This window comes from Boleophthalmus pectinirostris, unplaced genomic scaffold (assembly GCF_026225935.1).
Source record: "Boleophthalmus pectinirostris isolate CB_2022bp ecotype Guang Dong unplaced genomic scaffold, ASM2622593v1 HiC_scaffold_7, whole genome shotgun sequence".
Lineage (NCBI taxonomy): Eukaryota > Metazoa > Chordata > Actinopteri > Gobiiformes > Gobiidae > Boleophthalmus > Boleophthalmus pectinirostris.
Window position 1 is genome coordinate 8,108,515 of NW_026571473.1, and position 18,214 is coordinate 8,126,728.

General features: G+C 37.7%; 1 protein-coding gene across 2 annotated transcripts in view; it reads left to right on the forward strand.

Annotated features, from left to right (window-relative positions):
• pla2g4ab (phospholipase A2, group IVAb (cytosolic, calcium-dependent)) overlaps window positions 1-18,214 on the forward strand; it is a 44,644-nt gene that overhangs the window by 16,966 nt on the left and 9,464 nt on the right. For both annotated transcript variants that reach the window (XM_020933356.2, XM_020933357.2), the window contains exons 10-17: window positions 246-360; window positions 4,775-4,912; window positions 5,004-5,093; window positions 8,687-8,752; window positions 10,108-10,241; window positions 10,985-11,090; window positions 11,563-11,747; window positions 13,142-13,331. In XM_020933356.2, coding sequence (XP_020789015.1) covers window positions 246-360; window positions 4,775-4,912; window positions 5,004-5,093; window positions 8,687-8,752; window positions 10,108-10,241; window positions 10,985-11,090; window positions 11,563-11,747; window positions 13,142-13,331 — 1,024 coding nt within the window. The remainder of the gene's footprint in view (window positions 1-245; window positions 361-4,774; window positions 4,913-5,003; window positions 5,094-8,686; window positions 8,753-10,107; window positions 10,242-10,984; window positions 11,091-11,562; window positions 11,748-13,141; window positions 13,332-18,214) is intronic.

Genomic DNA, 18,214 nt, shown 5'->3' on the forward strand with positions numbered 1-18,214 from the left:
ATCACAAAATTAAGTATTGGTGAGTTGCATTTTTTGAGAAGCTATAGTAGTCCTAAAAAGCAATGCTACAATGACAGCAAAATTGGTAACTGTACAATTTATTTATTATAAAGAATGTCAAAATCTTGTCTCGTTCTCTTGGATCTGATCTTGTGTCTTCTCTCGTTTTAGTCTTTTTTTTTAGTTTTTGACCTATGTATTTTACAGCACTGCCCTTATTTATGTGTTTGTATTGTCTTCTCCAGAGGATGGACACCAGACTGAGTGACATTCAGAACAAAGTGGACCAGGCCCAGAGCCCCCTCCCTCTCTTCACTTGTCTGCATGTCAAACCAGACGTCTCAGAGCTCATGTTTGCAGGTACACAACATACACTGTGTATATATAGAAATGGACATGGTTAGCCTGTCAACTGCCGGTGTCCATGTGTTTTTAGTGCTCAAAAATAACTCTGTAACCCCTGTAACATGGTCTGGTGGTACTTGTTTCCATGGAGATGTTATGACGTATTATATGTGAAACAATGGAGACAATAGAGTGTGTACTCCAGAAAAGTTACACCTTTAATTACTCAACTATTCAATGCTTTTGACAACCCTGCCAGGACTAGACCAGGATTTAGACCAGGATTAGACCAGGACCAGGACTAGACCAGGACTAGGACTAGGCCAGGACTAGACCAAGACTAGACCAGTACCAGGACTAGGCCAGGACCAGAATTAGACTAGGACTAGACCATGACCAGGACTAGACCAGGACTAGACTATAACCAGGACTAGACCATGACCAGAATTAGACCAGGACTAGACCATGACCAGGATTAGACCAGTACTAGACCATGACCAGGATTAGACAAGGACCATTACCAGATCAGCACTAGACCAGCAGCACTAGACCAGGACTGGATCAGGACTTGGCCAGGACTAGACCAGGACTGGTCCAGGACTAGGTCAGGACTAGACCAGGTTTAGACAGCACTAGATCAGGATTAGATCAGGATTAGACCAGGATTAGACCAGCACTAAAACAGGACTAGACCAGCACTAGACCAGGGTCAGGACTCAAATAGCTCTAGACAAGGACTAGAACAGGACTAGACCAGGACTAGACCAGGACTAGACCAGCAGCACTAAACCAGGACTAGACCAGGACTAGACCAGCAGCACTAGGCCAGGACTAGACCAGCATTGAACCAGGACTAGACCCGGACTGGACCTGGGTCAGGACTAGACCAGCACTAAACCAGGACTAGACCCACACTAGACCAGGACTAGACTAGCATTAGACCAGGGTCAGGACTACACCAGCACTAGACCATGACTAGACCATGACTAAACCAGGACTAGACCTAGACCAGGGAACTAATCCACCAGGACCAAAGCAGGACTAGTGTGAATCCAGCCTTTGTTTTCTATAGACTTGATTACAATGTAAAACAGTTGATCATGTGTCCTTCTAGTTGTACTTTGAATCTTGCAAATCTGTTGTATGTTAAATCCAGGGAGAAGTACACCATATGCAAACTAATGCAGCAGTTACTGGTTCCATAAAACACTGTTACTGTGTCATGTGAAGGCTCATATTTCAAATGTGCCCTTTTGCTCACAGAGATCACACCGAATGATCCAACAAAAAAGTTACACAATGCACCTTTAAAGGGCCTATATTATGGTATTTTCTGTTCTTTGTTATAATGGTTTCCTCATCACAAACACACAAACCCAGCATATTTAGGCTGAGTTCTGCTGTCAAACAAAAAACACTGTTCCACCTTGTGATGTCACGTGGTAGTACAGGAAGTGCCCCACTGTGTTTTCAAACTGCATACACAAGTTTCACATGAATCATTTGGATCATTTCAGATTTGGAATTACCAATCTCTAGAAAACTAAAGGTAAAAGGTAGATGTTAACTTGAAAACTACTAGTACTTCATGACATCACAAGATGGAAAAGAACATTTTGAGCTTTGGAGATGTAGACAGACTAATAATGCAGGATTACTCAAACATGTGAGAATGAAACAAAGCACAACTCAAGGTATGTTTTTGATCAGGAAACAGCATTCAAAAGTCAATTTTGCATAATATAGAACCTATCATAAACACAAAGACATGAACAAAAAATAATTCACAACTTTGAAATATTTGTGATGACATAACAATAATTTTCACATGCATTAGCTGTTTTTGATCCACAAGAAACACTTATAGGCTAAAAAGAAACTACAAGGTAACTGAATCCTTTACATCTTTATCAGTAAATAAGGTGCACTGTGTAACTTTTTGGTTGGGGGTCCATCACCTGCTTGTTTCTTTGTCATTGCTCTGCCTGGAATGTTCCACAGTATGGCATTAAACTGCTCTACCTTACATTCATTAAATTACAAGTGGTTTTGTAGCTCTAAAATACAAAACAGGCATTCTAACTGTGAGGTACAGATCTGACCTGTACCTCTGGTTTGGTCTCCATGAAGATAGAAAGGTTTAATGCCATACTGTGAGACATTCCAGACAAACCAGTAACATCCCCACAGAGAAGTATTTGACGTATCTTCCACCAGAAAAGTTACACAATTCACCTTTATGCAAAAATGCCACAGAAACGCGTTGTTTTGTTTTCGACCCCACAGTTAAATGTCTCTTAGCTTAAAGGCAGAATTCCTGACAGATTTCTTGGAAGCACTTGAGTTGTTATTGTTGATGTGCATTTTAAGTTTAAGTGTCTGTGTGAATGTGTGAATGGACCTCTTAACTCTTTGTGCCTAAGGGTCTGTATACATATGCACTAAGACAGCTTTAACAGACAACAGGTCTGTGCTGCTATTTCTATTTCCGTTATTATTTTGGGCAGTAAATTTCATATTCTTAATAACAGAACTATAATTATAATAAATGGTGGAAAGAGTACTGAAAATGTGCACAAAAACGTGGAAAACAATTTACTCTATTACAAAGACAAGTGTGAAATAAAACGTCTACTTAGATGATTTGCCACCTTCAGAAATAAACAATAACTGGATTAGATTATAGTATATGGAGAATAAATATTGCTGTTTAGTTTGTATTTAGACCTAAAATGGGCTGTAGAAATGTTTTCAGTCATTATTAGCTTCAATGCACACATGAAAAACATAGCAGTTTACAGACATGAGTGTTCACACGGGACTAGAATTACCCGAGGATCTCTGAGTTTGCAGAATTTCAGGAGGTAAAAATCTGCGGAATTTTTACTGACGTTTTTACAGACACGGATGATTCGCACAGGACTAAAAACGCAGAGGATGTTCGTAATTATTACAATCTACCAGGGGACCCTATGTAAAACGAATCCTGTGCGAGTAGGGTTAAAGAGTTAATTTAACAGTTGAAATGAAAAGTTGTTTTAAAGCACACTCCACATGTTGTTTGAGTCCTGGCTAATCAGGGCAGGCGTCACAGAGTTATGTCTGTATAGATACAGAGAGGAGCAGAGATAGTGATGAGACAGCTGTGCACAGGGACATTTTGGACTTGGGCCATCTCAATAATCCCTAGATCAGATGAAGTACATTAGTGGCTAACATGAAAGCCTCACAGAAAGAAGCTTACAGGTTCTATTCCCTGGTCACCCTGGCCTTTCTGTGTGGAGTTTGCATGTTTTTCCCCGTGTCTGGGTGGGTTTCCTTCCTTTTACTCCCATCAACCCAAAACATGCACCACAGTCCTAATCTAGCCTGATTCATCAGCCGGTTTCACTTCGTGGAAATGGTCTGACCTTGCAGCCTTAGGATTCGTTACCTCGACGGTAGGCAGGTACTTCTTTTATTTAACCAGTCCCTGCTATTTGGTCGTGATGTATGTAATGCGCCAAATCCCATAGGAAGAAGTGCAATAACATCTTTCCCCTTGATAAAATTCACCAAACATTCTCTTTGTTCTGGCTTTAAATCCTCGATCTCAGGAATCATTGCCAACACAGAATGTCTGGCTTCGTCTACATCCATCTCAACCGCTTTGTTTACTGTTGTGCTGTACCACAAAAGGGACCCAGACAGGAGCTTGCGTTTGACGCCATGGCTTCACAGCTCTTCGCTGATTGGCTGGTGCACAGCTTACAACTTCTGGGGTTCTTGCAAACCGTCTAGTCTATTCTGATTCCTGACCTAGTTGCTGGAGAGAAATGAAATTGACCGGAGGTACAAGGTTGCGCCAACCTGGCCTGTCCTGACCAAGACTAGCTCAAGATCTGGAGATGGATCCCTGAGTGCACCACTATAGTGCCCTTCCTGACAGGTGTCCCCAGCAACATCGAAGGATAGGCCAAATGCAGAGGACAAATTGTTCAATGTGTACCTTATAGAGGTGTGTGTCTAAAGGTGTGTAACCTTTCTGGTGGAGGGTCCATCAAATGTTTTTCTCTGTGGAGATGTTATTGGTTTGTTTGGAATGTTTCACAGTATGGCATTAAACCTTTCTATCTTCATGGAGACCAAACTAGACCAAGTTACAAGTCAGATCTGTGGAGAGGCAACCCTGCTCACAGAATGCCTGTTTTTGTAGGTATTTTAAAACCACATATAATTTAATAAATGTGAGGTAGAATGGTTTAATGTTATACTGTAGAAGATTCCAGGCAGAGCAATGACATATTCGTAGAAATAAGCAGGTAACGGACCATCAACCAAAAAGTTACATAGTGCACCTTTAACCTTAGAGATGATTGAGTGTCTATTTATTTAGTTTGTCTTACTCTTATATACCTGTAAATGCATGCTGCACCTGTCCTCTCTGCAGACTGGGTGGAGTTCAGCCCTTATGAAATCGGGATGGCCAAGTACGGTACGTTCATGACCCCGGATCTGTTTGGGAGCAAGTTTTTCATGGGAACTGTTGTGAAGAAATATAAGGAGAACCCTCTGCACTTTCTGATGGGTGAGAAACTTGTTTTTATGTACAACAGTTTAAGGTCACGATGCCTGTGCTTGTGTACCTCCGGTGTGACTGTGTGTTGTCATGACAACAGGCGTGTGGGGCAGCGCCTTCTCCATCCTGTTTAACCGCGTGATAGGAGTCAAGGATACCATCGGGGGCAGCACCATGGAGGAAGAGCTCGGTAAGGCTTGTGCAAAGTTTGGGACATTTGAATTATTAAGAGACGTGTACCAGATATTTTCCATGTATTTAAGCAAAATTTGTCTTGCCGCAGTACAGATATACTGTATAATCAGCTCTTGAGGTCAAAATAAGTCTGCTGTGTGGGGCCTGCATCTAATTAGAAAGCTTTGAATTTGTATTTTGTAGTTTTACCATCAGAGCAGAACTGCTCTGCTTTCTGACTGAGAGTTATGAAAAGCATTTATAAACTCACTATGATGAATAATGCTCTGAATGCATAAGGCAACTGAAGAATAACTTTGGACCACTGCAAACTGTAAAAAATTTAGCTAGCTTCGTTTTTCATGTTTTTAAGACAGTAAAAATCAGGTACAGTGCCTTCAATCAAGTCAAACTTCAATCAAGTTTGACTTGATTGAAGTCGAACGTATCTTAGATTGATTTGTTGTCATTTCGAGTTTGTGCCAAGAGAGAAACAATAATACATATATATATATATATATATATAGTAAACTGCAGAAAAGCATGCTTCTCGAAAAGGAGTGGGAAGAAGAAAAACTTATAACTCACCCATATTCATTACCTATATCATTTTTCGGACTATAAGTTGCACCCGAGTATAAGTTGCAGGACCACCTAAACCATGAAAAAAAGTGTGACTTATAGTCTGAAAAATATGGTACATAGTTTCAAAAATTATGTGGTTGCTTATGTACATTGATCACAAAACTTTACAAATATTTACATATAGAAAAATAAATTACAAGCTATACCTAGTTGAATCTATTTTCTTTTTTTTTTCTATTGTACTGTGTTATGTTACCGTTATTATTTTATGTGTATTTGACTTACACTGAATACAATATATAGTTGTATTTTAATAAGATTATGCATTATTTTTATATTTGCCATGCCATGCCATGACAACAGTACATATACTGTTTATTTGCACAATACTGAGACATCAAAATTTTAAGTTGCTAATTTTTAGTTTCCTCAAAGAGCCATATCCGAAAACATTTGTGCATGTATTTATATTGACGTTTCTGTTCCCTTTTTAATGGTACACACTTTGCATTTTTTACCATAGACAAAGTTCTATTTAAACAAACTCCCCATGACACTGAGGTGACAATGTTTTTCCTAATACCTCGACTTAATGTAAGACGTAAAAGCACCGCCAACACATTTTCACTGTAAATACTGTTACATTTTCATGAAGTGACAGTAACTACAACACAGGTAATTGATATCTTGCAGCTTTTGTGTTTAATTTAAAAATAAAACACATTTTTTTTCTTCAAATCACTGCTCAAATATTTGTTGTTTGGTTGCTATGTGTAACAGTAGAGTTTCCCTCATTGACAAAATCCCTCTAGACTCCACCCTCTGCACACATCCGATATATTCCCTTATTGTTATGTATTCTTTGTGTGAGGGTTTTGTCACTAGTGTTTATGTTTAAAAATAACCCGGCTAAACTGAGATTTAACTCTGTGTGAAAAAGGATAGTCTCACAGCTCATCAGATGCTTGTGATGGTTCAGTGCTTTTGTTCGGATGACCTTTTTCCATTGAAACAAGCTCAGTTAGTTACAAAGGTGCTAAGAATACATCGTCCTTGTGCTTGAATACATCCTGCGTGTTGTGTTTCTTATTTTGACACTAACAATGTGCTTTAGCAAAGTTTGGTTAAGAACTTGTAATGTTTGTGACAAAGTTTGGTAGTAATGCAAGGTAATCTAATGCGGATTTATAGATCCTATGTTACACAAAACTGACTCTTGAAGCTTTAAGCCATGCTATACTGTTACACTACAATCAAAAAAATACCTGGAGTTGTGTTTCATTCTATTCACACATATTTGAGTAATTCTGCATTTTTAGTCAATTGTCGACATCTCAATTTCAGAGAGTGGTCTGTTTTACCTTGTGATGTCATGAAGAGGTAGTTTTCAAGGTTTTCAACAACGACCTTTTACCTTTTGTCCAGGAAAGAGTGGCAGTTCCAAGGCTGAACCTATCCAAATGATTTTCATGAATGTCTTTTTAAATGAATAAATATAACTATTTAAAAAAATGTCCACACAGTGGAGCATTTCTTTCCACATGACATCACAAGGTGCAACAGAGTGTTTTCAGTTTGAGGTTCAAACTGAAAACAACTCCAGGTGTGTTTATGATGAGGAAAAGACATAATAACAATTTATCATTCAGAAGTTGATAATACGATACAGAGGCTGCGATACAATACATATCTCAGTACAGTGAGTTCATGATTCAATATGATTCAATACAGTATATTCCAAATCGATTCAATATTTTTGTACACCCCTAATAATATGGACATTTTCAGTATTAAGCAAAATTAACTTTAACGTTAACCGTGTTAGAAAGGTCTCTCATCAAAAAACATGCCTGAAGAGGTTTTAGGTGTCACCAATGCATGTTTATGTAATCTCGTGATCTCTCCCGCCCTCCTTATGGTAAGCATTCAAGATTCTATCCAATGCTCAGCCCACAAGTCTGACGTCACCCATGCTCCCACGCGACAATTTTCCATAGATATACAAAAACAGGATGCAAAACAATGCACTACAACTTCACAAACCTGATTCAATGTGCAGTAGTTTCGTTTGTGGGATGCACACAGATTGTATTGTGATATCTGGGAGCAAGAAACTCAAGCAAAACTCACGTCATATTAAAATTGGCACCACTGATTTCTGCTTGCCCCTTCATGGTACTTCACTGTAAACGTCATCACAACAAAATGCCCTGTTACCATGGAGACGGCCCCTCCTATGGAAAGCTAGTTGGTATGGTTGCAAGCAGTGATTTTTTCCATAGCATTATCTCTTAGGGTTTGGTTTCATAAAGTTGCCATAATATTAATCTTACGGCTTAAAGTCTTTTCAACCAGCAACAACCTTTGAATTATGGCACCTCTTTCTGAAGTAATAGTTGTAAAGCATGTGTGTTTATTTATACTGACAGAGAAGACAAGAGAACAACTTTGTGACAGTTTTTGTTTCATGTGAGTAGGCCCAGTAATTACAGAGATATGAACCATAAACCATGTCAACAAATGTGCAATCTGACAGCAAAAACAACAGCAAAAAATTCTACAATATTCTGTGCACTGTGCAGCTTTTCTGGTTGAGGTTACACCACTGCATGTTATTACTGTATATTTACTCTGTTACATGTGTTTTTATTGCTCAAAAATACATTGAAAAAGGGTGGGCTTGCCTCTTCACAGATCTAATCCATAATTTGGCATGTGGCATTTTTGTCTTGATGGAGCTAGAAAAGTTGAATGTTGTGGAACATTCAGGCAATGCTATACTTACTATGAAGACAAGCAGGTGGTGCACACTCCGCCTGAAAAGTTACACAGTGCACCTGTAAATCTCTTTTGGCTGTATTTACTGTTGTGTGCATTCTATCACCATGGTAACATTACAAACATTCTGCCATAGACATACATATGGAGCACCCCCAGCATGATATCACTGCAAAGTATCAATAGGCATTATAGAAAGACGTAATGGCAGCCTTTGTGATGTGTGACCCTGTGATTGTGTTACAGAGCAGATCAAACCTCAGCACATTGTGGGAGAGGACAGTCTGGACAATGACGATGAGCCACGGAAAGGTGAGATCCTGTCTGCATTTAAAGATACCGGCACTAGAATGTGGATTAACTGGTCCAAATACCATTTCAGTAACTTATAGCTGCAAAAAATAGTTTCCACTGTGATGCAATAAAATACATAGAGAGTAAGGTAAATATGGACTTATTCATCAAAAAGCATGTGTTGTAAGTTCAGGACTAATATATAAGACACACTGTAAATAATTACTTATTGCACTTTCAGAATTATTTGAAGCGTATCTAAAGACTAAATCTATGTTTTTGTCAGCATTTAAGCGACTGGTCCTAGTCCTTGGGCCAACTTTATTGCAAGCTAGATCAATTTGGTGTGGTCAAAAATGTCTAAATCTGTGTGGGTTGCCTTCATTGGCCTCTGCATTGTCCAGTAGTTGGTGACATCACAAAAGACTGCCCTGGTTACAGCCAGGTGTTTCTGTTTACAAACACACTAGGCTCCAGGGGTGGAGTTTGAAGTGTGGATACCTGTTTGACCAACGCATTGTTCCTCTTATGTCCAGACTCTGCCCCTCACTCTCCCCACATCTTCCAGGAACAACAGGTGTATTTGAAATGTGTTTGTGGAAGTTTTTTTGAATATACTTTTATATACTTTTCTTGTACCCTCTTTCATATATCCAGGAATTCTGACACTAAGTACATTTACTAGTATATGGCCTGTAAAAATGGAATTGGTCCTGGAATTGCGTCCAGTGTGCACACCTTACAGAATTCTACTTTTCAAACATACAGTATATTCCAATGTAATCTCAGTGTATAAAACCTTAAAATCTTTTTAGTGTGAACCTAAATCACATGCATATTTCATTCATTGTTAAAAGGCCTATATTCCTCTGTTTTGTGATCTATATTGCAATGTTGTTTTCTCATCAAAAACATACCTGGAGTTGTGTTTTGTTTCATTCACACATGTTTAACACACAAACAATGTATATTTAGGCTGAGCTTTTCTCTCAAACAGAAACCACTCTGTTCCACCTTGTGCTGTGTAATGTGGTGATACAGGAAGTGTTCCACTGTGTTTTAAACTCCACACACCTTCACTAGAATCATTTGGATCATTTCAGCTCTGGAACTGTCCATCTCTACTAAACAAAAGATAAAAGGTAGCTCCTAACATGAAAACTACCACTACATGAGATCAAGACAGTCTAATAATAATAAAATAATAATAATAAAAGATTACTTAAACATGTGTGAATGAAACAAAACACAACTCTGGAGATGTTTGAGGAGGTAACAACATTCTAATATGACTTAAAGCTCACAAGAATCCATTTAGTGCAATATAGGACCTTTAGTAAAAAGTTAAATTCTCTGTAAACATGTTCTTACAGCAGCGGGATCAGAAAACCCAGAGGCAGAGGAGGAGTACCACCGCACGGCTCAGGCCAGCTGGGTCCAGAGAATGTTCACTTCTTTCGTCAGTGACTCTTCTCTATTTAACACGAGAGAGGGACGAGCGGGGAAGGTAAGGACAAACAAGACTGGTCATTTAAAGATTTATTAGAATTTCACAGTTTCACAGGTGCAATGTGTAACTCTTCTGGTGGGAAAAAAATGCTTTTTTTCTGGAATATTTCACAGTATGGCATTAAACCTTTGTATCTTCATGGAGACCAAACCAGACCAGGTTACAGGTCAGATCTGTGGAGAGGCGACCCTGCTAACACTCAGAATGTTTTTTTTTTTGTAGGTATTTTTGAGCTATAAATCCACTGGTAATTAAATAAATATAAAGTAGAGGTGTTTATGTCATACTGTGGAACATTCCAAGTAGAACAATTACATATCTGTAAAAACAACCACATTTAAAGAAAGACAGAACCAAAAGTGAGAGGTAAAATGTACAGATTTTACGTAAACATAAACATAAACATACAAAAACTATCCTACTGTTGAAATTTTAAAAAGTAATTTAAAGTGTATGCATGCAATTAATCCAATTTTAATTAAGATGAAGATTCAGTCATTTCTCACTCTTAATTGTCAGTGATATAGTAGCAGTGAAATCATGAAGTTTAGACTAAGAAATTGAGTATTTTGACCTTGTCTTTTAAGTCTCTTTTACCTATGGAAATTATTATTGACATCCATTTTAACTTGTTTTTAAAAGCACAAAAGTGAAATAGAATATTGTAATCAAACAAAATGTGCAAGAAAAAGTGTATTTTTTGAGTAACAGCTTCTTGACTGACCTGTCTCTCTGTCCAGGTTCATAACTTCATGTTGGGGCTTAACCTGACCCCCAGCATCCCGTATAATCTGCAGTACACCTGTGAGGCCCCCACACCTGAGGATGAAGTAGACGCTGTCACAGGTGAACAATAAGGCCCTATATTATGCAAAATTGACTCTTGTGAACTTTAATCGATGTGATAATGTTGTTACCTCATCAAAAAATACCTGGAGTTTTATTTTGATTCATTCACACATGTTTGAGTAATCCTGCATTAATAGTTTTTCTCCAAAGCTCAAAATGTAGTGGTAGTTTTCAAGTAAACAGATACCTTTTACCTTATCCAAATGATTCTAGTGAAGGTGTATGAAGTTTCAAAACACATTGGAGCACTTCCTATATTACCTCATGACATCGCAAGTTGGAGCGTCATCTTAAATATGCAGGATTTGTCTGTTAAACATGCGTGATTTTTGATGAGGAAATGTAAAACATAGATCAGAGAATAGCGTAATATGGATCTTTTAACTCTTAAGACCCTAAATAAAATGAATTTGACTGCTAATCACTTCTCATCTTAACGCTCTTCACTGCACTTTTGTTTTGTTTTCAGACCCAGACGAGTTCGATCGCATTAATGAGCCTCTGGATGTGAAGAGTAAGAAGATCCATGTGGTGGACAGTGGATTGACCTATAACCTCCCGTACCCCCTCATCCTCAGACCACAGCGCACAGTGGACCTCATCATTTCGTTTGACTTCTCCGCAAGACCCAGTGACTCCAGCCCCCCATTTAAAGTCAGTGTCAAGTCCTATTCATTACCATTATATAAAGTATGTTACGGTAGGAAAGGCCTGCGCAGTTAATATGATTTTGATTAAGTTTGAGATTCAGTCATTTCTGCTTTTCAATGATCAGCTTGGGTCTTTTAAACTGAGAGGTCTACACTACAGAGAGGTCTGTCAGTAAAAGTCTTTGGTTTGGAGCTCAGACTTTGAAAGGAGATATTTTTTTTTGTTAAATGGCAATGATTAAAAGTCTGTTTTGTGTATGTTCAGGAAATTAATACTGAAAGCCAAAAATCTGTGCTATGATATCCACCAACTTGCTGTCTAGTGCTCGATCTTTAATTATGCATTGCGGTTTTCAAGCTTAGGGGTTTCTCTTGATTTGAAAGATTTGGCATCAGTGGTCTTCAGTTGCTATGGCAATAACACAACTCAAATCAAACCAGTACGACTGACGCAAATTCGGCTCTGACTCAAACTGGGGAATAACATGGAGCTTAAGTCGTGCTGATTAATGTGAGCCGCTGTTCACAGAGCCAATAGGTGAAGATAAAACATGACCTCTTATAGTAAAGATATCTAATTATTGAAATAAATAAATAAAAAACTTTGGAAAAAAAACAACTTCTTTTTCAAAATTTGTTTTAAATTTAGATAAAACACAGAACTTAGACAAGACTGTGACAAAAGCAGGACTAGAAAACGGCTAAACCAGATCTACATCAGGACTAAACTGGGCTCAAACCAGGACTACACTGGGACAAGTGGAATAAATAATACCCTTAAATAAGTTGGTAATAGTTTTAGAATCTCAGATTAGGGTATTAAAATGATATTTATTGTCTTATTTCAACTAAACTAAATAAAAACAATAATGTCTCATAGTTTTCTAAAGATTATTAAAGGGCCAATTTTACATTTTTTTTCCTGTTCTATGGTATAATGTTGAGAGTTGTGTTTTGTTTCATTCACACATGTTTAACACACTTAACTGGCAGGTTTAAGTTTTTCTCTCAACCAGAAAACACTCTGTTCCACCTTGTGATATCATGTGGTAATACATAAGTGTGCTCCACTGTGTTTTCAAACTCCATACACCTTCACTAAAATTATTTGGTTAATTTCAGTCTTGGAATTTCCAATCTCTACTGAATTAAAGGTTAAAGGTAGCTGTTAACACAAAAACTTCCGCTTGACAACATCACAAGGTGGAGTTGAGCATTTTGAGTTTTAGAGGTGTAGACTTTAATAATAAGGTGTTACTCAAACATGTGTGAATGAAACAAAAAACAACTTCAGATATATTTATGATGAGGTAACACCTTTATAACATGGCTTAAAGCTCAAAAGATAAAATTTTGTGTAACATGGAACCTTTAAAGAAACATAGGTATATTTTTCAGGAGCTTTTACTGGCGGAAAAATGGGCCCGGATGAACAGACTTCCCTTCCCAAAGATAGACCCCAAAGTGTTTGACCGTGAGGGGCTCAAAGAATGTTACATCTTCAAACCACGAAAAGGAGAGAAGAACTGCCCCACCGTGATCCACTTTGTCCTCGTCAACATCAACTTCAGGAAGTTCAAGGCGCCTGGTAACTGCCTACGCACACATAACTATGGAAACTATGCCACGAAACTACAATTACTGGGTGTCAGATGACGTCACAACATTTTAAGGGTATTTGTCATTTAAAGTCAGGCAAGGCAGCAGCATACTGGGGCATTTGGCTTGACTAGTTTCGATAATTACTCTTGTAATTAACGATGTAACGATATCCAAATCTCTCCGTATGATATTATCACAATATGTATCTCACGGTACGATATTTGTTGCGATATTTTGGAGAGGCTGATATAATTGTATATAGGACACTTTTTTGCTTTTAAAATACCCTGACAAGACTTTGGTGTGAATTATTTCCTTCATAATCCCAAGAATTCAAGTAAAAAACATATTTCTTGAAGTTCCACTGAAATGAATGGGATGGGATATGTAGTTCCCTGTGTTTAAAAGATGTTGCTACTATAAAACCATGCATTTAAGCAAAGGAACTTGTGATTCGATATATTGTGACATACTAAATACAATTTAGTTAAAAATTCATATAAATTGCAAAAATGTAAGCTATATTTGGTACTTAGATTTTAAGACTTGAAATGACTTGAAGCTCAAAGCAGACGACTTGGACTTGACTTGGATTTATGGGCCAGTGCCTTGAGACTCGACTTGGTACTTGACTTGGACTTCAGGTCAAAAACTTGAGACTTACAACAACGATTTGTTCAGTAGATGATAACTGTTAATAGATAATGTGCATATTATCTAACAACAGTGGTGAGATTTTTATTATTTTGTTTGTAATATAATTTTTGTGCTTTACAGGATTGAATAAGTAACTTCTATGGTTAATTATTGATTCATTCTGCTATTTATTTTTTGCAGTTCATAGGTGCATTACGTAACTTTTTGCATGTCATTGCTCTGCCTAAAATGTACCACAATATAAAATTAAACAGCTCTACTTACTGTTATTCAATCACAGGTGGTTTTATAGCTCAAGAATGCCTAGAAAAAGCATTCTGACTGTGAGCAGGGTCAACTCTCCACAGATCTGACCTGTAACTTGGTCTGGTTTGGTAGAAAGAAGAGAGAAAGGTTTAATGCCATACTGTGAAACATTAAAAAAAAAAAAAACTGAAAATTTGCATAGTGCACTTTTAACGATACTGAATTTAAAAAAAGTTTACTCGCATTATCTTGCTTTTAGGGCTTTAGTTGTTTAGTCAGTTGATCAATTGATTAGTCGACTAATCATGTTATTTATACACCGCAGAAAGAAGAAGTTAGTGCGCAAGTCTTAATTCTTAGTTCAAACTTAATCTGTTTCATTGTTTCTTAATATTATTTCTGCATAAATAGTTGTTTTTGCATGAACTCACGTGCAGGTGTAGTCTTGTCAGTGCAGTTTGGGTCATAGAGAACGTAATTGTTTTGAGACATGTTTTTGACATGTTTTTAGTCAACCAAGAATTTCTTCAGTTGACCACAGCCCTACTGACTTTTTGCTATTGACCTACCAGCATATAGTAATTTTATTATTATAATTTATCACAGTATTTCTCTCTTGCAAGATATTGTGCTTCAAATTTTGTTATCACTAGCTCTATCTGAAGACTTTTTTGTGACTTTTCAATGACAGAAATGTTATTAATCTAAAAACTGGAAGCTCAAAATCACCTAAAAACTGATTTACATAATACTGGTTATTTTGTCAGTTACTGCGTGTTTCCTTTGGAGTTTTGTTTATAATACCAACTAGACCTAATATGGCAGCAATAATAAGGCAAACATTAATTAAACGTGCAGTATGTAAGTTTTCTGGTGGAGGGTCAGTCATCTGTTTGTTTCATAAAAATGTTGTTATATTACCTGGAATGTTCCACAGTATGATATAAACTTGACTACTTTTCATTCATGCAATTACAGGTTTTATTGTCAAAATACTTTTTGTTTTGTTTGTTGAGTCAGCTGCATGTCTCCATGGAGTTTGATAAACTTTATGTCATTTTGTGGAAAATTCCGTCAAAACAACAATGAAGGAAAGGAAAAAAGAACCTAAAACTTATATTGTGACCATTTAATACAGAATAGACTAGAATAAATAATGTTTAAATACATTTTCTAGTTGTAATACAGTGAGTTTTAGGGTCTAGTCACTAAAAGAAATTATCTGGTGCAACATTTGTGGATTTTGTGGGTTTTCAGTGTTTTTCCTGAGAATACCGTGTAATCAAGTAATTAATTTTAACATCATAGATGTGCACACAGTTGCCATAGCAGTTAAGAATTCAAAACAAAGTATTAAACATGCTCAGAAGTCCTCAAAATGTTGCCCATAAACAAGAAGCTGAAAACTAGCTCTTGCAACACCTCTGGGAGTCTGGGAATTTGCTGTTTAATTGTAGATTTGGTGACCTGCTTTATGGTTCCTATCTGTGTAATTACTGGGCCTTTCCACATGAAACAAAAACTTGCACTAAGTTCAGCATCTTCTCTGATATAAAATTATTATCTCACAATAGCTGCAGAAAGTGTTGCCATTATTCTTAGACTTAGACAAACTTTATTGATCCACAAGGGAAATTATTTGGACACAGTAGCTTGCACATCAGTAATATAAAATAGCAAGAGACTGGTGTCAAATAAGGCAAGTAAATATAAAATAAAATAGAAACAAGTTATAAAAATATCTCAGCAATATACAAGAGGTTGTAAGGAAAACAGTGCAATGATGATATGATGATTGTCAAGACATAGAGGTGAGTTGTTGTGGAGTTGAATGAAGTATGGTATGAATGTTGTCTTTTACCTCTCACTGTTTGAGCAACCCTTAAAATGTGAAAATGTCAGTTGAAAGTACTTTAACCCATAAGATTAATAAAACAAGTTTGTGGAACCTAGCCTTAACAAATAATGCTAAGCTTTGTGCATCATAATAATCCATGATTCATTCATTCGTTCATTAGTTTTTCAAAATAAAACCAAAAATAAGAAAACAAAAAAACAACAATTTTCTTCATTATTTGTCTCCAAAACCAAAATGAAAAAAAAACAGATAACAATTTGTTTTTACAGTTTTTGATTTTGTGTTTAAATTAAAAATGGAAAAAACGAATAAACAGCCGTTACCCATTTCCGTCACTCAAACTGTGATGCTGGACTGAAGCAGAACTGAACCAGGACTGATCCCAGGACTGAACCAGGGCTAAAACAAGACTAAAACAGGACTAAACCAGGTCTTAACCAGGTCTTAACGAGGACTAAACCGGGACTAAACCAGTCTCAGTCCTGGTCTTAGTGCTGGTCTCAGTTGCGGTCTCAGTCCTAGTTTGCTCCCGGTCTCAGTCCTGGTCTCAGTCATGGTCTCAGTCCCGATCTGGTCTCGGTCTCAGTCCTGGTCTGGTCCTGGTCCAGTGCCAATCTCAGTGCAGGTCTCAGTCCTGGTGTCACTCCTGATCACCCGACAGTCTACGCGGGTGCACCTCCGGGCCCGTCCCCACACCGAACACCTGGTTCAGTCCTGGTTTAGACCTGGTTTAGACTTGGTTTAGACCTGGTTAGACTTGGTTTAGACCTGGTTTAGTCCTGGTTTAGTCCTGGTTCTGTCAAGTCACATAAATGGGAAATGTCCGTTATCCGTTTTTTCCGTTATTCATTTAAACACAAAATCAAAAACTGAAAAAATGATTTGTTATCTGTTTTTTTCATTTTGGTTTTGGAGACAAATAATGAAGAAAATGATCGAATGATACACGGACTCGTAATGCTAAGATTTGGGGAAAAAACAGCATATCTCCAATAGAGTTACACAGACACTACACTGCTTTCCATCTAAAATCATTTGAGAACACAACCTATATTTCCCCCTTTACCATTATGGCAACGTAACACATTACTTCCTGGAAACTGACACAGACATTTTTGGGGGCTTGTGTCTCTAACCGGTGGGCCCCTCTGTTACGTGACCCCAATATAACATGCTTCGGCTATGGTGTGGTCACTAGTAATGAGCTATAGCATACCTTCATGGTTAACAGCATTTTATGGGCTGCCTGGGAGAATTAGAGCCCCACAAGGAGAGAGGAGGAAAAGCAGGGGTTGTGTTGACGTTTTTTGAGTAAACAGACCGTGCATCACCGGTCAAAACTCCTCTTTGCTTTACGTTCCACATATATCCTGAGTTACATAAGCAAAGCACCCCAGATGAAGCCCATATATGGTGTTCCTGTTTGTAATTAGACACATGCATTTTCCACATGACTTCTTTCCTCTCTCTTTGTACAGTAATGATGACCTGTTTTTCAAATGTCTGTAGGAGGTAATGGACAGTGGATGGACTCAGCCTGAATAGTCCATGTTAAAGATCCTATGTTACACAAACTTGACTGTTACCTCATCACAGACATACCAGGAGTTGTGTTTTGTTTCATGCACACATGCTTGAGTAGTCTTTTATTATTAGTCTGTGTACATCTCCAAAGCTCAAAATGCTCTGTTCCACCTTGTGATGTCATGAAGCAGAAGTTTTTGTGTTAACTTTAACCGTAGTTCAGTATTAAGCCCAATTCACGGTCCAGCGTCAAATCGTCTGCGTCACAATGGAGAGAGTCTGCGTCAACATGAACCCCCTACACATCTGCATCGACCGGTGTGCATCTCCAAAATTTCTAAGTACACGTTGAAATGATGCAGGCAGCAGCAGAAGCAATGCAGATAATAAGGGCTGTGATTGATCCTCTCTACCACCATTCTACGTACATTTCCTGTGCTCCGCTTTCCTTTTTTCAATATACATTGAGTAATAATGTGTTTAATGCAGCTTTGCACATTGTTTACATTTTACAGAAACGAAACTTAAAACCACATGGCTAATTTGCTTAAACTGTAAGTGCTGAAAACAGCTCGCTTCTTGTG